Here is a 26,999-nt window from a genome sequence, read left to right as displayed (position 1 = left end):
TTTAGACATCTCAGTTTTGGCAGAACAAAGCTTACACGGCCATAATATTCTGCATCTGCTTCGAGCGAGCAGATTTCAAATTAAGCAAAAACTAGTTAATATCTTCAAAGAGATACATTTCTTTAGTTTCCAAGAAGTTAAGAAGGTTTCCTCTGGTCATCTTTTAATGTTTAAGATGCGGCTGAAGACAATGAGGCCAATTCATAAAAGTCTTTACTCAGGAAAACTAGAGATAAAGTTTAAAAAAGTGGCAAAATTCCTGCGCAATGCGGAGATGGGGAGGGACAGGGCGAAACGGGGAGTGCAGGTCATTAAAAATGTCGGCGTTTTGTATGCCAGAAATGATACTCCAGTTCCTGAGTGGAGCAGCCTTTTTTACGCGGTGGTTGGAGGCACACGAAACGTAGAAGATGCAGCGAATTTAAGTGACATACGCTTCTTGTACTCTGGGGTACACTACACCGGTCACAGTCATAACAAATTGTCCCCAAAGCATGAAGGTGGATAGGTAGTAGGCAATACTATTTAGCCAGGACTAAGGATGAGCGGAACCATGGATGTTCGAGTTCGTCAGGTTTGAGCCGAACTTTAGTTCAAAGTTCATTTCAGATATCAGAACTCTACCGAACTTGAACCCAAACCCCATCCAAGTCAATGGGATCCACATTTTGGTGCAGTAAAATGGTCATAGTAAAGGCTAGGGGGCTGCCAAAGGAACCAGGGTACCCAAACAGAGAATCTCGCTCTCTCTCTACATCCAAACTCTAAAACGGACTTCCAGGAAAAGTCCACGTTCAGAATTCAGCACCTACTGACCTGTACGAATCCCAAATTTTACCGTTCGGGTTTGCTCATCTCTAATCCTGACCTAACTTAGACATAGAGTATGTGCCCACAATGTCGTATTATAGCGAATTCCGCCTGGAACCCTTCTGAAAAAACGCTAAAAAACAAAAATAATGATCACAGGCACAGCAACATCAAAACAACTTGCTGTTCGTATGTTTGGTTTTATTAAACTTCTTTAATTGCTTCAAGCATCAAAAAATCAACAACATGGTTAAAAGATGTGACCTGACAATTTTTTTGATGGCTTGGAAGCCAATCACTTTTAATGAAGAGAATTAAAAAAATGCCAGTGGAAAAGCTGCCGCGACAGTCATCAGAAAAGTACTTACAATTGCTCATTTTACCTTTCGACTCAGCTAATTCTTCTCTTTTCTCTGCTTTATGTAGAAAAAGGAAGTCTCTTGTCCCTGCATTTATCATCCCCCTCTTCAACTCCTGACCCAGCTACTTCCTCCTCCCTCCTGCCAGGGACTTTGGCAGTGACTTTTAGGGAAAATTGACCTCCTGTTTCTACATAGAGCTTAGAAGGATTCAGCTAGGCAGGTTTTAATCACGTGATGTCATAACCTAATGGAAAAGAGAAGAATTAGATGGCTAGAAGGGCAAAATGAGCAATTGTAAGTACACAGTTCTATATAATATGATGATTGCAATATATTAAGAGGATATATTTGAAAGGAGGAGGAGGAGGAGTGCTTTTTTAAGGATTTGTTAAAGTTTTCCAATGCATCAAATGTTAGCCATCCATGACTTTTTTTTTAATAATAATTAATTTTTTTTAATAAGCTGTCTATAAATGATACAAAATCAAGTTGGCAACTTCGATCCCGACAGTTCGCCAGAGTAAGGGGCTTGGGTGCCTCATTTTCTCCTTGCTGCTCTTGTGCTCTGCTGCATTTTTCAAGTCTATGTTCACTTAAACCCTCGATTCATCATAACTGGATGAACACGGGGGGGACCCAGTAATCATCAGAATGGAATATCCCTCTAAGCAGCGAGAAAATCTCTGGACTAAGAACTTGGTAATCTTCCATTGTTTCTGCAGGTATAATTAGACTAACGGATCTGCATCGTAATTTAGCTTCTTACTCTTCCCTTTCAGTGTTAATGATAAGGATAGACTAGCCAAGATGCACTTACAAATCCAAGTGCAGTTTTAATTGTAAGTGATATTTTATTAAGCAGTCATTGTTAGGGAAATGTGGACGACTGCGCAGAGGAACGCCATCTACAATAATGCACACAGAAGGAAAGGATTTACGGTATTTTTCTGATTCTTGCCCTATTGTCTGAATTAAGTCTTACTCTATTCACAGCACTTTTGAGTGACAGGTCTGGGGAAAGAGGTATTGCAAATACGGACCTGGATGTCGAGAATTGTCAGTACGCAAAATGCTGTAAAGAATTTAAAGGAGTAGAATGGTTTATCAAATTAACGTTATCTATTATGTGATGACAAGATGTACAGCTTTCCAGCATACTTTCTGCATCAATTAATTTCTCAAATTTTTTGACCCTTTTTTTTTCCGCACGTTTTTTGAAAAAGCGCAGCATTTTACAGCATCGGCAAAGACGATGAGATTTGTAAAATCTCGGGCACGCAGTACCTTTATTTTCATTAAGTATTTCCAGCTGCGGTCCTTTTTTTTTTTTTTTTTTCAAATCTGCATAAGGTTGATTCTTTCAGTATTTTTGCAGCGCTTTTTACCCATTTAATTGAATAGGAAAAAAAATGCATACAAAATTCATGTAAAATTGCGTCAAAAGCACTGTGCGATCCACGCAGCATTTTTCCTGCCAAGACACTAGTTTTTGGTGCAGGAAAATCATCTCAATACTCAAAGTGTGCACATAATCTAAGGGTAGGTTGACACATGCCCAACTGGTGTAGCATCTTGAAACCCCCCAAAAAATATATATTCATCTCCCATGTTATTCTGTGCAGCAGGGAACATGTACAATTTTTTCCTCCAAACGAGTCGATCCGAGGAAATAATCGCAGTAATCCCCAGCTGCATCCTATTATCTGATCACACTCGGCCATTTACTCTGTCCTTGGAAAGGATTGGACTGTGTTCTGATGAGGTTTGATTTTCACTGACAGACTGAATGGAGAATATGGAGAATTTATTTTTCTTTTATTCTCCTTATCCAAGAAAATCGGATCGCACTCTGATCTAACTCTGGTCAGCGTAAAATTAATATAATTAACCTGCTTCTCTCAGATGAGAGAAAAATGGTCATGAAATCGTAGCCTTCAGGTTATAGGGATGTTAAGTTCAGGATGGTCCAAATTAGCCGGGACTAATAATCTGAGACAGTCTCGGAAAATTCAGGACAGTTGGCAAGTGTTAGGGGGTCGAGATGACTTGTCAGTGCCGGAGGTTGGGAAACAGAGACCGGAAGCATTGTCAAGGAAGAGTCAGGCAGGGTGAGTATTGCTGGTAATTCACAACAAAATTCTCAACCTATGGGTTTGTTATTCCTTTTTCTAATTCAGTGAGAATATCTGCAACAAATCAGTTCCTTTCTTTACAGAATAAGCTTATAGGCAAATTTCAGTTGTAAAATTTTGTAGCTTGTTGTTCCGATTTGTTTAGATCTCACACATTTTACTGTTACTGCATTCCGATGCGTATTTCCTATCCATAGAAAATTGATGGAAAACCCACAGCATATGGGTAGCAATGCAACTCTTATGGGCCCCAGGTATGCTCAAATTAGGATATCCTATATTTTTTTCACCTTCCATAGACTAAACATGGATAAGTCACTGGGGGCTCAACTACAATGAAAAGCCATATCCTAAAAGTCTGTAGGCAATGAGATGAACCGTCAATAAGAGTGGACCCCATTTTGCTCATACTATGAGGCTCATTTTCCTCTATATTTGTATGTGACATAACCAGGTGAAATTTCTTTTTCCCCTAGTAAGGGTAAATTAATTTCCTACCAATGTATTTTTGCCATGTTTTGCACCCTGTTTATAAAATATGTTAATATTTCATCTTTTGTTGCAGGTTTTCCAGAAGTTCATAAATGCTGCGAATAAAACTAGAAAACTGATGACTACAGTCAAAAAAATCCAACAGTCTCCAGATCATGGACCACATTTACTCCTTATCTTAAACCTGGGGAAGCCTTTACGACTCTAGACACATTATCATGAGTTTCATTACTATTTTATATACGTAAAAAAAATTGCCTCAAAGATCTGAACAAGTGCTAAGGAAAGTGACCTACAACCATGAGTATCCCACTGGCACCGAGTAAGGCTTGTTGCACAGACCAAGAGGACAACAGCAATGAAGAGAAAAATGATAACGAAAGTGTGACCGGCTTGGGTGATACTAATGCCAATCAGATTTTCTCCACAATCACTGGTGAAAAGGATGAAATATATAGCAGGGAGGATAAAACAGGGATGTTGTGCACTTGGCAGGCTGAAAAACTTGCATCGTTGAGTAAGGAGTCGTCTAGGTGGGAAGTAAACATCGGCCAAGAATCTCCTTCCAGACTCCATTCACCAACCAACAAGGACATGACGGATGATGCCAAGGACAGTTTGAAGTCTATGACTCATGGGCAATCTCCTTTAAATTCGAAAGTCGGCTTATATGAAAGAAGCTTCCATGTTCCCATTAGCAAAACACATGACTCGTCTATTAACGTCCATAGTAATAATGTCAGTAACATAACCCATGGTGAACGTTCCAGGATAAAATCAAGTATCCCTTCACCTAAGACAGACACTTTTGTAAAAGAACATATTTCACCTACAGCACCAATAGATTCACATCTTAGGTACTTGCAGTATGCTGATACATCTCTTTGCGGGATCAGGTCCACTGGTACATCTTCGCCAACTGACCATCTATTTGGACTATCCTCTCATAATATCAGTAATACCTCAGAGGAAAAGACGATTGTATTTTATTCCAAACCACCTACCTCAATTATTACCGGGCCAGATTTTTCAACAGGTGATGGAACCTTAACCCATATTAGCAAGCAAAGCACATTGTCACATCCCGTTCATCTGGAGGATCACTCTCGTCTACCTTACAAACCTCAGGTAATTTGTACCATACCAGAAGCACAATTGTATCAGGGTCAAACAATAAAACCATCTGAAGTGACAGATCCAAAAAATATTCAGTCTAAGTCAGCATCTCCCCACAAACTACAGATAATATCTGTTGAGGTTGCTGGATCTAAAAGGGCGGACGGAGTATTTGAAACCAGAAGATCTCCATTGTCTTCTCCATGTGGTCTGGCTTCTGTTTCTCAGCCCAACCAAGCAGGAAAGCAGCCTGGGACATATCTTTCTACCAGTCCTTCCAATACTAAGCAACATGATTATAAACTTGATGTATATTACAGTGAAATGAAAACTCAAATCTCTCAGGTCTCTGATTTTCAAGCTGGTGATTCCCAAGAAGTGGAGTCTTCAAAAAACAAAGAGCCGAGCTACAAGCCTGCGATCAGAAAAACAACATCACTCAGTGACTCTCTGGATAATAAGATCCATGCGAGTAAAGACAGATTTTCTGTACAAGATTATCTTTGTCAGGACAGTGACAATAATTTTCTTTCAAGCAGCAATGTGACTTCTTTGAAAGATAAAAATGCTTTCGTTGACAGTAAAAAGACATCTCTTGGTCGAAGACATCAGTCGGATATTCTAAAAAGCAATTTGAAAGAAAGCCATAAGGACCTAAGTGATTCTTTTTTTTTTACTTCTTCTCCCACATACCCGGTGGTTAATATTAACGATCAGCGCGTAGCCTCACCGAGCAGCTTTAAGGATCTTAGTGCTGCTCATGTTGACAGATTGTCACCTTCCTCAGTGCTACCTCCAATTGAGAGTACACAGTTGTTTAACATATCCCCTAAAGCGACTAACAAGACTCTTGCTAACAGTTGCATCCCGAAACCAATACTGGTACATTCCAAAACTTGTCCTACAAGTCAGGATGAAACAGAAACAAACCATAATGTAAAAACGGAGGAGACCATGGAACCTGCTATCATCGTACCCAAACCTAAGCAAGTGCGACCTAAGATCATCACCTACATTAGGAGGAACCCTCAAGCAGTTGACAGAATGCCATTTGGACAAATGAGCATGCCATATGGACCCCCAGCCTGTAGTGTTCCTATACCCAAAGAACAGGATGCAATAAGTAGTGATATTAAACCCACAAACGTGCTAGATAAGTATAAAGCCGACATACACAAACCCAGGATATACAGTGCTGGACTGATGGTTTCTGGAATCAGACCTCCGACACATCATTCATTAGAAGAGGTAAGACCACTTTTGACAATAAATTGACACTTTTCTACTTATATTTAGTATTGCTAATTGTGCTGAAATGTATGGTTTCCTTAAAGGGGCTTTGTCATGTTGTATATGTCAAAAGCATTGAATGGAGAAGAACGAGCTGAGCAGAGTGATAGATACTTTTCTGGGAAAAGATTTAGAACAATTGATATATATAAATTTCTTTTTAGTCTTAGTAGTCCAGTGGGCGGTCCTGCATTTTGATTGATAGATATAACTGGGTAGAACTACCCACTGGACTCCTAAGCAAGAAAAGTAAGGAATTAAATGTATAAAATACAAGTTATACAGTATATATGAATCTTTTCCATAAATCTATATGTCAGTCTCTTGCTTTATAACATGCCGTCGTCAGAAATCATGTTCAGTTTGATAATTTCCCTTTAAAATGTATTTCTTAAAAATGGTCTACTTGTTGGGAATTATTAGCTAGATTACAAAGTATTTTTTAAGTCTAGAGTTGTGGCTTCTCGTGATGATCCATACAAGAAGAACATATAGATAACATGGAAGGGCATCAAACTCCTTCCAATGACACTAAGCTGCAGACACAGACATATCACACAGAGAAAAGTGCGTCTGTCTGGGCCCTGAGTTCTCGTGATTGGAGAGGGTTCCATGTTTAGCACCAGCGACAATCACAATCAAAGACTTATGCTAAAAATATAAAAGTACAGGCAATTTCCACTCTCCGCAGGTTATAAGGTTTCACTTGACTTGAAGGGATGGAAGCAATGAAGGAGGTTGATAAACTGTAGCACATAATGAGGTTTGGATCACGTCTCTTTACTTTATTCTTCTTTCATGTAATATATACAGTCCAGATTTCATTTAGTTTTTTCTGTACATTTTATGAGGACTAATCTTACAGTGTATAGATACTGTCTGCATATAATGTAAAGTAACTTTGTAAATGTATGACATGACTTTACTTTAAGGAAACCTAAGTTTTGACCTTTGTGCTAGGACTGAGCTGCGCTCTATTGGCCATTATTGGAGACTTTTCACACCCTTGTTGTCTGCAAACCGAGCTTTGTGCAACAATACGTGTAAGACTCCATACACCAGCTTGATTTCCACAAGGAGACCTGCATCAAAGGCATCTCACCTAGCAAAGGGAGCCTCAGTGTGTACCGATGAGGAGCCAAGGCTCTAATGCAGCTCTGTCTACACATCTGGCTTGGCTGATATTCCTAGACATGTTTCGAGGTTCTTTAGAGAAAATCTGTCACCAGGTTTCACAATGCAATCTATATGCTCATCGTGAAGCAGAGCTGATGATGCTGGTGTATTTACCTTAAAAATCCATCTCAGCATCCATCTTTTTTTTTTTTTATTAACCTTTTAAAATCTCAATAACATTTTAAAGGAGTATTCCCATCTCCAAGATCCTATTCCAGTATGTATTAGGTGTGATAATAATAATATTAGCAAATACCTCCAATAAGAAAAGCAGCATAGTTCTTCTGATTCACTATGTCTCTTTCCTATGTCCAGGGCATTGCAGTAGCTTAGGAATGCAGGTCAGAGTTGAACAAACTTCTTCAGGATAAAAAAAAACACATACAAATGCGTAGATTGATAGAACTGCTCTTTGTTCAACACCATCATCTCCATTTCATATCTTCTTGACCAGCGGAGCAGCAGATTTATCCGTATTTCCCTTTCTACTGTTGCATTTACAGCTGGTTTTATTCCAGCATACGGAGCAGCAGTATCTGCTATTAGTGATGAGCGAGCTCGTCACTGCTCGTTACTCGCTCGAGCATCAGTGTGCTCGAGATGCTCGTTACTCGGCGAGTGTTTTTGAATGATCGCTAGCAAGTTCGAGTCCCTGCCCCGCATGTTTAACGCTTGCTAGACAGCCAATAAACATGCGGGGATTGTCTGCCAGTCACTATACATGCTGTAGCCATCTTGGTTGTGGCATTACTGTGATTGGCTGACCGCATGTCATCAGGTCTATATAAGATCCATGACACCATGCTCAGTACAGGGTACCAACGGACACAGGCAGAGCAGGGAGAGGTGCTGCGCTGCTGAGTTAGGGACAGAGTTTTAGGTGTGTTTAGGCAGGGATTAGACACCATCAATATTTCTTTCAAGTTCAACAATATCCCTTATCAGGGCTAATTATGATCAATATTCATACTGCTGTTAGCAGCACTTAGGGAAAGATTGTGCCAAAGGGATAGTGTAGGACAGGATAGGGTTAATTGCACATCCTTTCTGCTGCAACTAATACCAAATGGCCTTCTCAGGGCTATTAATATTCTTTTTGCTCTTAATTCTGCAAATTGTTCTGAGCAGGGAAATATTATACAACATTTATACTGCGCCAGTTGTGCGTCAAAAGCATACAGCCAAACGTGGCTGGTTATTAATAGCAGCACTATATTGCTACTGCAGTGTAACAAGTGTTATGATCCTTGGTGGCTGAGGATCACAGAACTGACTAGCTAAGTAACTGAACATAGGACGAGCTCTAGGGAGGTGGTAACTGGACTGACCGCAATCCTGATCCTAACCGCACACACTAAAGGTAGCCGGTGAACGTGCCTACATTCCTAGACGTCTCGACGCAGCCTAAGAAACTAGCTACCCCTAGAGAGAAAGTAAAGACCTCACTTGCCTCAGATAAATAACCCCAAAGATATAGAAAGCCCCCAACAAATAATAACGGAGAGCTAAGGGGAAAATACAAACGTAGAAATGAAACAGATTCAGCAAATGAGGCCCGCTAATACTAGATAGCAGAAGATAGATAGGAAACTGTGCGGTCAGTAGAAAACCCTATACAAAATATCCACGCTGAGAATTCAAGAACCCCCACACCAACTAACGGTGTGAGGGGAGAAACTCAGCCCCCTAGAGCTACCAGCAAGCGAGGAAATCACATACTAGCAAGCTGGACAAAGACAAATAATAAACCAAGAAACATAATGAACACTGATGAGCAAAAAATGAACAAACAGAAACTTAGCTTCTCTTGGAGAGACTGATAACGAAGGTAGTCAGGAGAGATCAAAATAGCACTGAAAACATCGACAGCAGGCAACAACTGAAAGTCCAGGTGAGCTAAATAGGAAACCAACTAGCAGATAACGAGACAGCTGATCCCAGCCACAGACCCGCAGAATGACAAAAAGAGCCACCAGAGGGAGCCCAAAGATAGCACTCACACAGTACCACTTGTGACCACAAGAAGGAGCCCAAAAACAGAGTTCACAACAGTACCCCCCCCTTGAGGAGGGGTCACCGAACCCTCATCAAAACCCCCAGGGCGATCAGGATGAGCGACATGGAAGGCATGAACCAAATCGGCCGCATGAACATCAGAGGCGACAACCCAGGAATTATCCTCCTGACCATAGCCCTTCCACTTAACCAAATACTGAAGCCTCCGTCTAGAAATACGAGAATCCAAGATCTTCTCCACCACGTACTCCAATTCGCCCTCAACCAGCACCGGAGCAGGGGGCTCAACAGAAGGAACCACAGGCACCACATACCTCCGCAACAAAGACCTATGCAACACATTATGAATGGCAAACGACGCTGGGAGGTCCAAACAAAATGACACAGGGTTAAGGATTTCCAAAATCTTATAAGGACCGATGAAGCAAGGCTTGAACTTAGGAGAGGAGACCTTCATAGGAACATAACGAGAAGACAGCCATACCAAATCCCCAACACGAAGTCGGGGACCCACACCGCGACGGCGGTTGGCAAAACGCTGAGCCTTACCCTGTGACAACTTCAAATTGTCCACCACATGGTTCCAAATCTGCTGCAACCTATCCACCACAGAATCCACCCCAGGACAGTCAGAAGGCTCCACCTTGACCCGAGGAAAAACGAGGATGAAAACCAGAATTACAAAAAAAAGGCGAAACCAAAGTAGCAGAACTAGCCCGATTATTAAGGGCAAACTCGGCCAATGGCAAGAAAGTAACCCAATCATCCTGATCAGCAGAAACAAAACATCTTAAATAAGTTTCCAAGGTCTGATTAGTTCGCTCGGTTTGGCCATTCGTCTGAGGATGGAAGGCCGACGAAAAAGACAAATCAATGCCCATCTTAGCACAAAAGATCGGCCAAAATCTGGACACAAACTGGGATCCTCTGTCAGACACAATATTTTCAGGGATGCCGTGCAAACGAACCACATTCTGAAAAAATAGAGGAACCAAATCGGAGGAGGAAGGCAACTTAGGCAAGGGCACCAAATGGACCATTTTAGAAAAACGATCACACACCACCCAGATGACAGACATTCTCTGAGAGACTGGAAGATCCGAAATAAAATCCATGGAAATGTGCGTCCAAGGCCTCTTAGGGACAGGCAAAGGCAAAAGCAAACCGCTGGCACGAGAACAGCAAGGCTTAGCCCGAGCACAAATCCCACAGGACTGCACAAAGGAGCGCACATCCCGCGACAAAGAAGGCCACCAGAAGGACCTAGCCACCAAATCTCTGGTACCAAAAATCCCAGGATGACCTGCCAACACCGAAGAATGAACCTCGGAAATAACTCTGCTGGTCCATCTATCTGGGACAAACAGTCTCTCTGGTGGACAACGGTCAGGTCTATCCGCCTGAAATTCCTGCAACACTCGTCGCAAATCTGGGGAAATGGCAGACAAAATCACTCCCTCTCTGAGGATACCAGCCGGCTCTGAAACTCCCGGAGAGTCAGGCACAAAACTCCTAGAAAGAGCATCAGCCTTCACGTTCTTCGAACCAGGCAGGTACGAGACCACGAAATCGAAACGGGAGAAAAACAACGACCAACAAACCTGTCTAGGATTCAGCCGCTTGGCAGACTCGAGATAAATCAGATTTTTGTGATCAGTCAGGACCACCACACGATGCTTAGCTCCCTCGAGCCAATGTCGCCACTCCTCAAATGCCCACTTCATAGCCAACAACTCCCGATTACCAACATCATAATTCCGCTCGGCAGGCGAAAACTTTCTTGAAAAGAAAGCACAAGGCTTCATCACAGAGCAATCAGAGCTTCTCTGCGACAAAACAGCCCCTGCTCCAATCTCAGAAGCATCAACCTCGACCTGAAAAGGAAGAGAGATATCAGGCTGACATAAGACTGGAGCCGAAGAAAACCGGCGCTTCAGCTCCCGAAAGGCTTCCACGGCCGCAGGAGACCAATTAGTCACATCAGAACCCTTCTTGGTCAAATCCGTCAAGGGCTTAACCACGCCAGAAAAATTAGCAATGAAGCGACGGTAAAAATGAGCAAAACCCAAGAACTTCTGAAGACTCTTAACAGATGTAGGCCGAGTCCAGTCATGAATAGCCTGGACCTTGACTGGGTCCATCTCAATAGTAGAAGGAGAAAAAATAAAACCCAAAAAGGAAACCTTCTGTACTCCGAAGAGACATTTTGAGCCCTTCACAAATAAGGCATTGGCACGCAGGACCTGAAATACCATCCTGACCTGCTTCACATGGGACTCCCAATCATCAGAAAAGACCAAAATGTCATCCAGATGCACAATCATAAATTTATCCAGATATTCTCGGAAGATGTCATGCATGAAGGACTGAAACACAGAAGGAGCATTAGAAAGTCCAAAAGGCATCACCAAGTACTCAAAATGGCCTTCGGGCATATTAAATGCTGTTTTCCATTCATCACCCTGCTTAATACGCACAAGGTTATATGCACCACGAAGATCTATCTTGGTGAACCAACTGGACCCCTTAATCCGAGCAAACAGATCAGACAATAATGGCAAAGGATACTGAAATTTGACCGTGATTTTATTTAGAAGACGATAATCTATACAAGGTCTCAGAGAACCATCCTTCTTGGCCACAAAAAAGAATCCTGCACCAAGAGGGGAGGAGGACGGGCGAATATGTCCCTTCTCCAAAGACTCCTTTATATAACTCCGCATAGCGGCATGTTCTGGTACAGACAAATTAAAAAGTCGTCCCTTAGGGAACTTACTACCAGGAATCAAATTTATAGCACAATCACAATGCCTATGAGGAGGCAGGGCACCGGATCTGGGCTCATCAAATACATCCTGGTAGTCCGACAAAAACTCAGGGACCCCAGAAGGAGTGGAAGAAGCAATTGACACCAAAGGAGCATCGCCATGAATCCCCTGGCAACCCCAACTTGACACAGACATAGCTTTCCAATCCAGGACTGGATTATGGGCCTGCAGCCATGGCAGACCCAACACGACAACATCATGCAAATTATGCAGCACAAGAAAGCGAATCACCTCCTGATGTACAGGAGTCATGCACATGGTCACTTGAGTCCAATACTGAGGCTTATTCTCAGCCAATGGCGTAGCATCAATTCCCCTCAGTGGAATAGGGAATTTTAAAGGCTCCAGGACCAAACCACAGCGCCTGGCAAACGACAAATCCATCAGATTCAGGGCAGCACCTGAATCCACAAAAGCCATAACCGAGTAGGATGACAGAGAACAAATTAAAGTAACAGACAAATTGAATTTAGGCTATATAGTACCAACGGTGACAGATTTAGCGATTTTTTTTTAAGCGCTTAGAGCATGCTGAGATAACATGAGCAGAATCACCACAGTAAAAGCACAACCCATTTTGACGTCTATGACTTTGCCGCTCAATTCTGGTCAGAATTCTGTCACATTGCATAGACTCAGGTTTCTGTTCAGAAAACACCGCCAGATGGTGCGCAGGTTTGCGCTCCCGCAAACGCCGATCAATCTGAATGGCCAAAGCCATTGAGTCATTCAGACTTGCAGGCGTGGGGAACATACCACCATAACATTCTTAATGGCTTCAGAAAGACCTTCTCTGAAATTTGCAGCCAGGGCACACTCATTCCATTGAGTAAGCACCGACCATTTCCTAAATTTTTGACAATACACCTCTGCTTCATCCTGAACCTGAGAGAGGGCCAGCAAAGCCTTTTCTGCCTGGTTCTCAAGATTAGGTTCCTCATAAAGCAGTCCAAGCGCCAGAAAAAACGCATCAACATTCAGCAATGCAGGATCTCCTGGCGCCAGGGAGAAAGCCCAATCTTGAGGGTCGCCACGTAACAAGGAGATAACAATTTTAACTTGCTGAGCGGAATCACCAGAGGAACGAGGTCTCAAAGAAAGAAATAATTTACAATTATTCTTAAAATTCAGAAACCTAGATCTATCTCCAGAAAACAACTCAGGAATAGGTATTTTTGGCTCTGACATAGGACTGTGAACAACAAAATCCTGAATGCTTTGTACCCTTGCAGCAAGATGATCCATACTAGAAGTCAGACTCTGAATATCCATGTCTGCAGCTGAACTCAAAGCCACCCAGAGATTAAGGGGAGGAGAGAAGCTGGACAGACTGCAGCAAAGGAAAAAAAAAAATTGTACTCAGGACTTCTCTTATCCCACTTCTGCGATGCATTAAACACTTTATGGCCTGCTGTACTGTTATGATCCTTGGTGGCTGAGGATCACAGAACTGACTAGCTAAGTAACTGAACATAGGACGAGCTCTAGGGAGGTGGTAACTGGACTGACCGCAATCCTGATCCTAACCGCTCACACTAAAGGTAGCCGGTGAACGTGCCTAAATTCCTAGATGTCTTGACGCAGCCTAGGAAACTAGCTACCCCTAGAGAGAAAGCAAAGACCTCACTTGCCTCAGAGATATAACCCCAAAGATATAGAAAGCCCCCAACAAATAATAACGGTGAAGTAAGGGGAAAATACAAATGTAGAAATGAAACAGATTCAGCAAATGAGGCCCGCTAATACTAGATAGCAGAAGATAGATAGGAAACTGTGCGGTCAGTAGAAAACCCTACACAAAATATCCACGCTGAGAATTCAAGAACCCCCACACCAACTAACGGTGTGAGGGGAGAAACTCAGCCCCCTAGAGCTACCAGCAAGCGAGGAAATCACATACTAGCAAGCTGGACAAAGACAAATAATAAACCAAGAAACATAATGAACACTGATGAGCAAAAAATGAACAAACAGAAACTTAGCTTCTCTTGGAGAGACTGATAACGAAGGTAGTCAGGAGAGATCAAAATAGCACTGAAAACATCGACAGCAGGCAACAACTGAAAGTCCAGGTGAGCTAAATAGGAAACCAACTAGCAGATAACGAGACAGCTGATCCCAGCCACAGACCCGCAGAATGACAAAAAGAGCCACCAGAGGGAGCCCAAAGATAGCACTCACACAGAACCACTTGTGACCACAAGAGGGAGCCCAAAACAGAGTTCACAACAAACAAGTCCATCTGAGGTGGGCAAATTTTCCTACAATACTAATCCTGCAAAGTTTAGGATGGGAAAAGTTTTGGAAGATGGAGAAATATAGGTATAGAACAATTCCAAATATTTCACTTCTTACATTACATGAGTGATATCTATTGTAAATTCTACAATCCCTCAGAAACTGACAAATCCTTGGAGTGCACAGTGTGTCACTGGGGGTATTCAAAGGTCTGCAGTCACACAGAGTGACTGCAGACTTTTCATTTTAGACTGGACAGTATAGTCCTCCATACAGTATTATGGCCACCAAATAGTCACTCATACAGTATTACGGGCACCTCATAGTCCTCCATACCGTATTATGGGCACCACATAGTCATTCATACAGTATTATAGGCACCACATAGTCCTCCAATACAGTATTATGGGCTCCACATAGTCATTCATACAGTATTATGGGCACCACATAATCCTCCATACAGTATTATGGGCACCGCATAGTCATTCTTACAGTATTATAGGAACCACATTGTCCTCCATACAGTATTATGGGCACCACATAGTCCTCCATACAGTATTATGGGCACTACATAGTCCTCCAATACAGTATTATGGGCACATGGTCGTCCGTACAGTATTATGGGCACCACATAGTTCTCCATACAGTATTATGGATACTGCATAGTCCTCCAATACAGTATTATAGGCACCACATTATCCTTCATGCAGTATTATGGGGACCACATAGTGCCCCATACTGTATTATGGGCATCACAGTCCTCCATAAAGTATTATGGGCTCCACATAGTTCGCTATACATTAAAATGGACCCCACATAGTGCTTCATACAGTATAATGGGCCCTGTCATGATTAACAATGGCAGGGACTTAGGCAAAAAACGGACAAGCTCTAGGAAGGATGGTATCTTAGGTAACCGCGATACTGAACCTAACACGCAACTAAAAATAGCCAGGGGGTGTGCCTACGTTGTCTCTAGACACCTCGCGCCAGCCGGAGAACTAACTACCCCTAATAGAGGAATACACAGACCTGACTTGCCTCCAGGGAAACCCCAAAGGTTATAGTAGCCCCCCACATATAATAACGGTTAGGTAAGAGGAAAACACAAACGCAGTATGAATATAGATTCAGCAAAGCGAGGCCCTCTGACTAGATAGCGGAATATACCAAAGAGGACTTCGCGGTCACCTCAAAACCCTGAACAGCCATCCTGGAATTACCTTAACTCCGTTGTCAACTCATGACACCGGAGTAGCAATTCCAGATCACTAGAGCTTCCAGCCGCACGAGATATGAAAATGCATGCTGGACAAAACAAACACAAAAGCCAAAGATTCAACTTAGCTGACTTGCAGACTTGGAGCAGGAAGCAAGCAACAAGGTGCTCTGATAACATTGATTGCCGGCACTGCAATGACTGGGAAGCCAGACTAAATAGGAGACTCCCAATTTCCTAATGGAAACAGGTGGACTGGAAAAAACAAGACACCAGTCAACCAGTACCACCAGTAACCACCAGAGGGAGCCCAAAAACAGAATTCACAACAGTACCCCCCCCTTAAGGAGGGGGCACCGAACCCTCATGAGAACCACCAGGGCAATCTGGATGCGCCCTATGAAAGTCGCGAACCAAATCCGAAGCATGAACATCAGAGGCAGTCACCCAAGAATTATCCTCCTGACCGTATCCCTTCCATTTAACCAAATACTGAAGTCTCCGTCTGGAAATGCGAGAGTCCAAAATCTTCTCCACAACATACTCCAATTCACCCTCCACCAGCACAGGAGCAGGAGGCTCAACAGAAGGAACAACCGGTACCTCGTACCTCCGCAACAACGACCGATGGAAGACATTATGAATGGTGAAAGATGCTGGTAGATCCAAACGAAAAGATACAGGATTAAGAATCTCCAAAATCTTATAAGGACCTATAAACCGAGGCTTAAACTTAGGAGAGGAGACCTTCATAGGGACAAAACGAGAAGACAACCACACCAAGTCCCCAACACGGAGATGATGACCCACACGACGATGACGATTAGCAAACTGCTGAGTCTTCTCCTGAGACAGCTTCAAATTGTCCACCACATGACTCCAAATCTGGTGCAGTCTATCCACCACAGTGTCCACTCCAGGACAATCCGAAGATTCCACCTGGCCAGATGAAAAACGAGGGTGAAACCCTGAATTGCAAAAGAAAGGAGAAACCAGAGTGGCAGAACTGGCCCGATTATTGAGGGCAAACTCTGCCAACGGCAAAAAGGCGACCCAATCATCCTGATCAGCAGACACAAAACACCTCAAATAAGTCTCCAAGGTCTGATTAGTTCGCTCCGTCTGGCCATTAGTCTGGGGATGGAACGCAGACGAAAAAGACAAATCAATGCCCATCCTGGCACAGAACGCTCGCCAGAACCTGGACACAAATTGAGATCCCCTGTCAGAAACGATGTTTTCCGGGATACCATGTAAACGAACCACATTCTGAAAAAACAAAGGAACCAACTCCGATGAAGAAGGCAATTTGGGCAAGGGTACCAAATGAACCATCTGAGAAAAACGGTCACACACCACCCAAATGACAGACATTTTCTGAGAAACCGGGAGATCCGAGATAAAGTCCATAGAGATGTACGTCCACGGCCTCTTCGGAATAGGCAAGGACAACAACAATCCACTAGCCCGAGAACAGCAAGGCTTGGCCCGAGCACAAACGTCACAAGACTGCACAAAGGTACGCACATCCCGAGACAAGGAAGGCCACCAGAAGGATCTGGCCACCAAATCTCTGGTACCAAAAATTCCAGGGTGGCCTGCCAACACAGAAGAATGAACCTCTGAGATGACTCTACTGGTCCACTCATCTGGAATGAACAATCTCCCAGGCGGACAACGATCAGGCCTATCAGTCTGAAACTCCTGCAAAGCACGCCGCAAGTCTGGGGAGACAGCAGACAAAATCACTCCATCCTTAAGGATACCCGTAGGCTCAGAATCACCAGAGGAGTCAGGCTCAAAACTCCTAGAAAGAGCATCTGCCTTCACATTGTCTAGGATTCAGACGCCTGGCAGACTCAAGGTAAATCAGATTCTTGTGATCAGTCAAGACCACCACCTGATGTCTAGCACCCTCAAGCCAATGACGCCACTCCTCAAATGCCCACTTCATAGCCAAGAGCTCCCGATTACCGACATCATAATTTCGCTCGGCGGGCGAAAATTTTCGAGAGAAGAATGCACATGGTCTCATCACTGAGCAATCGGGACCTTTCTGCGACAAAACCGCCCCTGCTCCAATCTCGGAAGCATCAACCTCAACCTGAAAAGGGAGCGAAACATCAGGCTGATGCAACACAGGGGCAGAAGAAAAGCGGCGCTTAAGCTCCCGAAAGGCCTCCACAGCCGCAGAGGACCAATTGGCAACATCAGCACCCTTCTTAGTCAAATCAGTCAGAGGTCTAACCACACTTGAAAACCCAGTTATAAATCGACGATAGAAATTAGCAAAGCCCAAGAACTTCTGAAGACTCTTCAGGGAAGTAGGCTGCGTCCAATCACAAATAGCCCGAACCTTGACAGGATCCATCTCAACAGAAGAAGGGGAAAAAATATACCCCAAAAAGGAGATCTTCTGAACCCCAAAAATGCACTTTGAACCCTTTACAAACAAAGAATTGGACCGCAAAACCTGAAAAACCTTCCTAACCTGTTGAACATGCGACTCCCAGTCATCCGAAAAAATCAAAATATCATCCAAATACACAATCATAAATTTATCCAGGTATTTACGGAAAATATCGTGCATAAAGGACTGAAAGACTGAAGGAGCATTAGAAAGACCAAAAGGCATTACCAAATACTCAAAATGGCCCTCGGGCGTATTAAATGCAGTTTTCCACTCATCTCCCTGCTTAATCCGCACCAAATTATACGCACCCCGAAGATCGACCTTAGAGAACCACTTTGCCCCTTTAATACGAGCAAATAAATCAGTCAATAGTGGCAAAGGATACTGATATTTGACTGTAATCTTATTCAACAAGCGATAATCAATACAGGGCCTCAGGGAGCCATCTCTTTTACCCACGAAAAAAAAACCTGCTCCTAAAGGGGATGAGGATGGATGGATATGTCCCTTTTCCAAGGACTCCTTAATATACTCTCGCATAGCAGCATGCTCAGGCACAGACAAATTGAACAAACGACCCTTGGGAAACTTGCTGCCAGGAATCAATTCTATAGCGCAATCACAATCCCGGTGAGGGGGAAGAGAACCAAGTTTAGGCTCCTCAAAAACATCACAAAAATCAGACAAAAATGCCGGAATTTCAGAGGGAGTAGATGAAGCAATGGAAACCAAAGGTACTTCCCCATGAGCCCCCCAACATCCCCAGCTTAACACAGACATTGTTTTCCAGTCGAGGACTGGATTATGAGTTTGCAACCATGGCAATCCAAGCACTAAGACATCATGCAAGTTATGCAACACAAGGAAGCGAATCACCTCCCGATGGTCAGGAGTCATACACATAGTCACTTGTGTCCAGAATTGTGGTTTATTCCTAGCCAAAGGTGTGGAGTCGATACCCTTCAGAGGGATAGGAACTTCCAAAGGCTCTAGGCTAAACCCACAACGTCTGGCAAAGGACCAATCCATAAGACTCAAGGAAGCGCCAGAATCCACATAGGCATCCACAGTGATAGATGACAATGAACAAATCAAAGTTACAGACAAAATAAACTTAGATTGTAAGGTGCCAATTGAAAAAGACTTATCAACCTTTTTTGTGCGTTTAGAGCATGCTGATATAACATGAGCAGAATCACCACAGTAGAAGCACAACCCATTTTTGCGCCTATAATTCTGCCGTTCACCTCTGGACAGAATTCTATCACATTGCATAATCTCTGGTGCCTGCTCAGAAGACACCGCCAAATGGTGCACAGGTTTGCGCTCCCGTAAACGCCGATCAATCTGGATAGCCATAGTCATGGATTCATTCAGACCTGTGGGCGTAGGAAACCTCACCATGACATCTTTAACGGCATCAGAGAGACCTTCTCTGAAATTCGCCGCCAGGGCGCACTCATTCCACTGAGTAAGCACAAACCATTTTCGAAATTTTTGACAATATATTTCAGCTTCATCATGCCCTTGAGAGAGGGCTATTAAGGCCTTTTCAGCCTGAATCTCCAAATTAGGTTCCTCATAGAGCAACCCCAGTGCCAGAAAAAAACGCATCCACACTGAGCAGCGCAGGATCCCCTGGTGCCAATGCAAATGCCCAATTCTGGGGGTCACCCCGCAACAAGGAAATAATAATTTTAACCTGCTGAGCGGAATCTCCAGCGGAGCGAGATCTCAGAGAAAGATACAATTTACAATTGTGCTTAAAATTCAAAAAACGAGATCTATCTCCAGAAAAGAACTCGGGTATAGGGATCTTGGGTTCAGACACAGGAGCATGCATAACATAGTCTTGGATATTTTGAACCTTAGAAGCGAGAGCATTTAGGTTTGAAGCTAAACTCTGGATATCCATTTTTCAACAGCAGAGATCTGAGCCATTCAGGGGTTAAGAGGAGAGGAAAAAAAAAAAAAAACAGCAGACTGCAATTATGGCTAGGAGAACTTCTGAGCAAAAAAAAAAAAAAAGTGTCAGAAACTTCTTTTTACTCTCTTTCTTCAGCCAATACTCTTAATACATTAGGCCGGCAATACTGTCATGATTCCCAATGGCAGGGACTTAGGCAAAAAACGGACAAGCTCTAGGAAGGATGGTATCTTAGGTAACCGCGATACTGAACCTAACACGCAACTAAAAATAGCCAGGGGGTGTGCCTACGTTGTCTCTAGACACCTCGCGCCAGCCGGAGAACTAACTACCCCTAATAGAGGAATACACAGACCTGACTTGCCTCCAGGGAAACCCCAAAGGTTATAGTAGCCCCCCACATATAATAACGGTTAGGTAAGAGGAAAACACAAACGCAGTATGAATATAGATTCAGCAAAGTGAGGCCCTCTGACTAGATAGCGGAATATACCAAAGAGGACTTCACGGTCACCTCAAAACCCTGAACAGCCATCCTGGAATTACCTTAACTCCGTTGTCAACTCATGACACCGGAGTAGCAATTCCAGATCACTAGAGCTTCCAGCCGCACGAGATATGAAAATGCATGCTGGACAAAACAAACACAAAAGCCAAAGATTCAACTTAGCTGACTTGCAGACTTGGAGCAGGAAGCAAGCAACAAGGTGCTCTGATAACATTGATTGCCGGCACTGCAATGACTGGGAAGCCAGACTAAATAGGAGACTCCCAATTTCCTAATGGAAACAAGTGCACTGGAAAAAACAAGACACCAGTCAACCAGTACCACCAGTAACCACCAGAGGGAGCCCAAAAACAGAATTCACAACAGGGCCCCACATAGTACTTCATACAGTATAATGGGCCACACATAGTACTCCATGCAGTATAATGGGCCCCATATATTACTCCATACAGTATAATGGGCCCCAAATATTGCTCCATACAGTATAATGGCCCCTCATAGTGCTCCATACAGTATTATTGGCCCCATATATTACTTCATACAATATAATGGACCCCATATATTGCTCCATACAGTATAATGGGACCCATATATTGCTCCTTACAGTATAATGGCCCCACAAAGTGCTGCATACAGTATACTGGCCCAATATATTGCTTCATACAGTATAATGGGCCCCATATATTGCTGCATAGAGTATAATGGCCCCACATAGTGCTCCATACAGTATAATGGGCCCCATATAGTGCTCCATACAGTATAATGGGCCCAATATAGTCCTCCATTCAGAATATTGGCCCCACATAGTGCTACATACAGTATAATGGGCCCCCTATATTACTCCACGTAGTTTAATGGGCCTGCTGTATTGCTTCATACAGAATAATGAATCCCCTATATTGCTCCATACAGAATAATGGGCCCTATATATTGCTACATTCATAAAAAATAAATAATCAAGTACTCACCTCTCCCCATTCCTCGCTGCTCCTGTCACTACCACTCTGGTTTCCTCAGCATCTTCTGACTCTCTGCAAAGAGGGTGTGCTGTAGTGATTGCACCCTCTGCACTGAGACATCACAGAGAATCAGAAGACGCTGAGGAGACCGGAATAGCAGAGACCAGAGCAGTGGAGAACGGAGAGAGGTGAGTATTGTAAACAATTTATGGTGCGGGGGTGGTGGTGCCAGCTCTGGTACCGGGTATCCCCAACTCATGGGCTCCATAGCTTGCCAGTATTCCTGCCGGAGAGTGAGCTCCCCAACTGACTAGGGCCCCGGCACTTGCATGGGTGCGTTGGGTGGTGACTATGGCTCTGCTCTTACACCTTCTTCTAACTGTTATCCAGCTACCTCTGTCATAATCTCTGCAGGCAGAGATCATAGCAAGCCTATAGAGGGACAAGCTCTCGGAAGATGGAACTATACTGACCATGAACTAAGCCTGCCGCGCAACTAGAAATAGCCAGGTAGCATTTCCTATTTATCGCTAGATGCCCAGCTCTGGCCTAAGACCTAAATAGCTAGCAGAGGGAAATATAAGACCTGGCTCACCTCTAGAGAAATATTCCAAAGAAGACAGTAGCCCCCCACATATAATGACGGTGAGTTCAGATGAAACAACAAACGCAGCAGGAAAATAGTCTTAGCAAATTTGAGGTCCGCTTACTAGATAGCAGAAGACAGATAGTATACTTTCATGGTCAGCAGAAAAACACTAACAAAACACCATCCAGAGATTACCTTAAACTCTGGCATTAACTCATAACGCCAGAGTAGCAATCCCTGATCAACGAGAGCTTTCCAGACACAGTAACAAAACTTCAGCTGTGAACTGGAACAAATAGGCAAAACAAAACATGGACAAAAGTCCAACTTATCTAGTAGTTGTCTAGAAGCAGGAACAAGCACTGAGAGGCATCAGATAACATTGTTGACCGGCAAGAAACCACCAGAGAAATGAGCTTAAATAGCGACACCCACTACTGATGGAATCAGGTGAAACAGGAAAGAGGATGACAAGTCCAATTCCACAAGCGGCCACCGGGGGAGCCCAGAATCCAAATTCACAACAGTACCCCCCCCTCAAGGAGGGGGCACCGAACCCTCACCAAATCCACCAGGGCGACCAGGATGAGCCCTATGGAAGGCACGAACAAGATCAGAAGCATGAACATCAGATGCATTGACCCAAGAATTATCCTCCTGGCCGTAACCCTTCCAGTTGACCAGATACTGGAGTTTCCGTCTGGAAACACGAGAGTCCAAAATTTTCTCCACAACGTACTCCAACTCACCCTCAACCAACACCGGAGCAGGAGGCTCAACTGAAGGTACAACAGGTACCTCATACCTGCGCAATAACGACCGATGAAAAACGTTATGAATGGAAAAGGACGCAGGGAGGTCCAAACGGAAAGAAACAGGATTAAGAATCTCCAATATTCTATAAGGGCCGATGAACCGAGGTTTAAACTTAGGAGAAGAGACCCTCATAGGGACAAAACGAGAAGACAACCACACTAAATCTCCAACACAAAGCCGAGAACCAACACGACGATGACGGTTGGCAAAACGCTGAGTCTTCTCCTGGGACAACTTCAAATTGTCCATAACCTGCCCCCAGATGTGATGCAATCTCTCCACCACCGCATCCACTCCAGGACAATCCGAGGATTCCACCTGACCGGAGGAAAATCGAGGGTGAAACCCCGAATTACAGAAAAACGGGGACACCAAGGTGGAAGAACTGGCCCGATTATTGAGGGCGAACTCTGCCAATGGCAAAAAAGCAACCCAATCATCCTGGTCAGCAGAGACAAAACACCTCAGATATGTCTCAAGGGTCTGATTAGTCCGCTCGGTCTGGCCATTAGTCTGAGGGTGAAAAGCAGATGAAAAAGACAAATCTATGCCCATCCTAGCACAGAATGCCCGCCAAAATCTAGACACAAATTGGGTACCTCTGTCAGAAACAATATTCTCAGGAATACCGTGCAATCGGACAACATTCTGAAAAAACAGAGGAACCAACTCAGAAGAAGAAGGCAACTTGGGCAGAGGAACCAAATGGACCATTTTAGAGAAACGGTCACAGACCACCCAGATGACAGACATCTTCTGGGAAACAGGCAGATCTGAAATAAAATCCATCGAGATGTGTGTCCAAGGCCTCTTAGGAATAGGCAAGGGCAACAGCAGTCCGCTAGCCCGAGAACTACAAGACTTGGCCCGAGCACAAACGTCACATGACTGCACAAAGACTCGCACATCTCGTGACAGAGAAGGCCACCAGAAGGATCTTGCCACCAAATCCCTGGTACCAAAAATTCCGGGATGACCTGCCAATGCAGAAGAATGTACCTCAGAGATGACTCTGCTGGTCCAATCATCCGGAACAAACAGTCTATCAGGCGGACAACGATCCGGTCTATCCGCCTGAAACTCTTGCAAGGACCGCCGCAGATCAGGAGAAACGGCCGACAAAATTACTCCCTCCCTAAGGATACCTGTGGGTTCAGAATTACCAGGAGAGTCCGGGTCAAAACTCCTAGAAAGGGCATCTGCCTTAACATTCTTAGAACCCGGTAGGTATGACACCACAAAATTAAAGCGAGAAAAAAAATAAAGACCAGCGCGCCTGTCTAGGATTCAGGCGTCTGGCAGTCTCAAGATAAATCAAATTTTTGTGGTCAGTCAATACCACCACCTGATGCCTAGCCCCCTCGAGCCAATGGCGCCACTCCTCAAACGCCCACTTCATGGCCAAAAGCTCCCGATTCCCAACATCATAATTCCGCTCTGCGGGCGAAAATTTGCGAGAAAAGAAGGCACAAGGCCTAATGACGGAGCAGTCGGAACCTTTCTGCGACAACACTGCCCCAGCTCCGATCTCCGAAGCGTCAACCTCAACCTGAAAAGGCAGATTCACATCAGGCTGACGCAACACAGGGGCAGAGGCAAAACGGCGCTTAAGCTCCTGAAAGGCCTCTACAGCATGAGGGGACCAATTAGCAACATCAGCGCCTTGTCTGGTCAAATCAGTCAGTGGTTTAACGACATCCGAAAAACCAGCAATAAATCGGCGGTAAAAGTTGGCAAAGCCCAAAAATCTCTGAAGACCCTTAAGAGAGGAGGGCTGAGTCCAGTCACAAATAGCTTGCACCTTGACGGGATCCATCTCAATGGAAGAGGGAGAAAAAATATACCCCAAAAAGGAAATTTTCTGGACCCCAAAAACGCACTTAGACCCCTTCACACATAAAGAATTAGACCGCAGAACCTGAAAAACTCTCCTGACCTGCTGGACATGAGAGTCCCAGTCATCAGAAAAAATCAGAATATCATCCAGATATATTATCATAAATTTATCCAGAAAATCGCGGAAAATATCATGCATAAAAGACTGGAAAACTGAAGGGGCATTAGAAAGACCAAAAGGCATGACCAAATACTCAAAGTGGCCCTCGGGCGTATTAAATGCGGTCTTCCACTCATCCCCCTGCCTGATCCGCACCAAATTATACGCCCCACGAAGATCAATTTTAGAGAACCACTTAGCACCCTCTATACGAGCAAACAAATCAGTAAGCAATGGCAATGGGTATTGATACTTAACAGTGATCTTATTCAGAAGCCGATAATCAATACATGGTCTCAAAGAGCCGTCTTTTTTTGAGACAAAGAAAAACCCAGCTCCCAAGGGAGAAGAAGATGGACGAATATGTCCCTTTTCCAAAGACTCCTTTATATATTCCCGCATAGCAGCATGTTCCGGCACAGACAAATTAAACAAACGACCCTTTGGATATTTACAACCCGGTATCAAATCTATGGCACAATCGCACTCACGGTGCGGAGGTAACGACCCAAGCTTGGGTTCGTCAAAGACGTCTTGATAATCAGAGAGGAACTCAGGGACTTCAGAGGGAATGGACGACGAAATAGAAACCAAAGGTACGTCCCCATGAATACCCTTACATCCCCAGCTCAACACAGACATTGCTCTCCAGTCCAAGACTGGGTTGTGAGACTGCAACCATGGCAATCCCAGTACCAAATCGTCATGTAAATTATACAGCACCAGGAAACGAATAATCTCCTGGTGATCCGGATTGATACGCATGGTTACTTGTGTCCAGTATTGTGGTTTATTATTAGCCAATGGGGTGGAGTCAATCCCCTTCAGAGGAATAAGAGTCTCCAAAGGCTCTAAATCAAAACCACAACGATTGGCAAAGGACCAATCCATAAGACTCAGAGCGGCGCCAGAGTCAACATAGGCGTCCGTGGCAATGGATGACAAAGAGCAAATCAGGGTTACAGACAAAATAAACTTAGACTGAATGGTGCCAATGGAAACAGACTTATCAAGCTTCTTTGTACGCCTAGAGCATGCCGATATAACATGAGTAGAATCCCCACAATAGAAACACAATCCATTCTTCCGTCTAAAATTCTGTCGCTCGCTCCTGGACAGAATTCTATCACACTGCATACTTTCTGGCGTCTTTTCCATAGACACCGCCAGATGGTGCACCGGTTTGCGCTCCCGCAGACGCCTATCAATCTGAATAGCCATTGTCATGGACTCATTCAGACCTGCAGGCAAAGGGAACCCCACCATAACATCCTTAACGGCATCAGAGAGACCTTCTCTGAAAGTTGCCGCCAAGGCGCACTCATTCCACTGAGTAAGCACAGACCATTTACGGAATTCCTGGCAGAAAACTTCAGCTTCGTCTTGCCCCTGAGATAGTGCCATCAAAGTTTTTTCTGCCTGAAGTTCCAAATGAGGTTCCTCATAAAGCAAGCCCAAGGCCAGAAAAAACGCATCCACATCGCGTAACGCAGGATCCCCTGCTGGCAATGAGAAGGCCCAATCTTGAGGGTCACCCCTGAGCAAGGAAATCACAATCCTAACCTGCTGAGCAGGGTCTCCAGCTGAACGAGACTTCAGGGACAAATAAAGCTTACAATTATTTCGGAAATTCTGGAAGCTAGCTCTATTCCCTGTGAAGAACTCCGGCAAAGGAATTCTCGGCTCAGATACCGGAGCATGTACCACAAAATCTTGTAAATTTTGTACTTTCGTGATGAGATTATTCAAACCCGCAGTTACACTCTGGAGATCCATTATTGTCAGGTGCACACAGAGCATACAGAGATTAGGAGGAGAGAGAGAAAAAAGACTGCAGCAAGGCAGACTGGAGGGAAAAAAAAAAAAAAAATTCCAGCAGACTTCTTATAACTCTCCTTTCTCAACCTGGGTCTTTAACACTTTATTGGCCGGTCAAACTGTCATAATCTCTGCAGGCAGAGATCATAGCAAGCCTATAGAGGGACAAGCTCTCGGAAGATGGAACTATACTGACCATGAACTAAGCCTGCCGCGCAACTAGAAATAGCCAGGTAGCATTTCCTATTTATCGCTAGATGCCCAGCTCTGGCCTAAGACCTAAATAGCTAGCAG

At 44.0% G+C, this 26,999-nt stretch overlaps 1 protein-coding gene across 2 annotated transcripts in view; it reads left to right on the top strand.

Annotated features, from left to right (window-relative positions):
• MTUS2 (microtubule associated scaffold protein 2) overlaps positions 1-26,999 on the top strand; it is an 866,587-nt gene that overhangs the window by 258,625 nt on the left and 580,963 nt on the right. For both annotated transcript variants that reach the window (XM_077298284.1, XM_077298285.1), the window contains one exon: positions 3,870-6,160. In XM_077298284.1, the coding sequence (XP_077154399.1) occupies positions 4,097-6,160 (2,064 nt within the window). In that variant the 5' untranslated portion in view covers positions 3,870-4,096. The remainder of the gene's footprint in view (positions 1-3,869; positions 6,161-26,999) is intronic.

This window comes from Ranitomeya variabilis, chromosome 3 (genome assembly GCF_051348905.1).
Source record: "Ranitomeya variabilis isolate aRanVar5 chromosome 3, aRanVar5.hap1, whole genome shotgun sequence".
Classification (NCBI taxonomy): domain Eukaryota; kingdom Metazoa; phylum Chordata; class Amphibia; order Anura; family Dendrobatidae; genus Ranitomeya; species Ranitomeya variabilis.
This window is presented reverse-complemented; position numbering and strand designations above follow the sequence as displayed.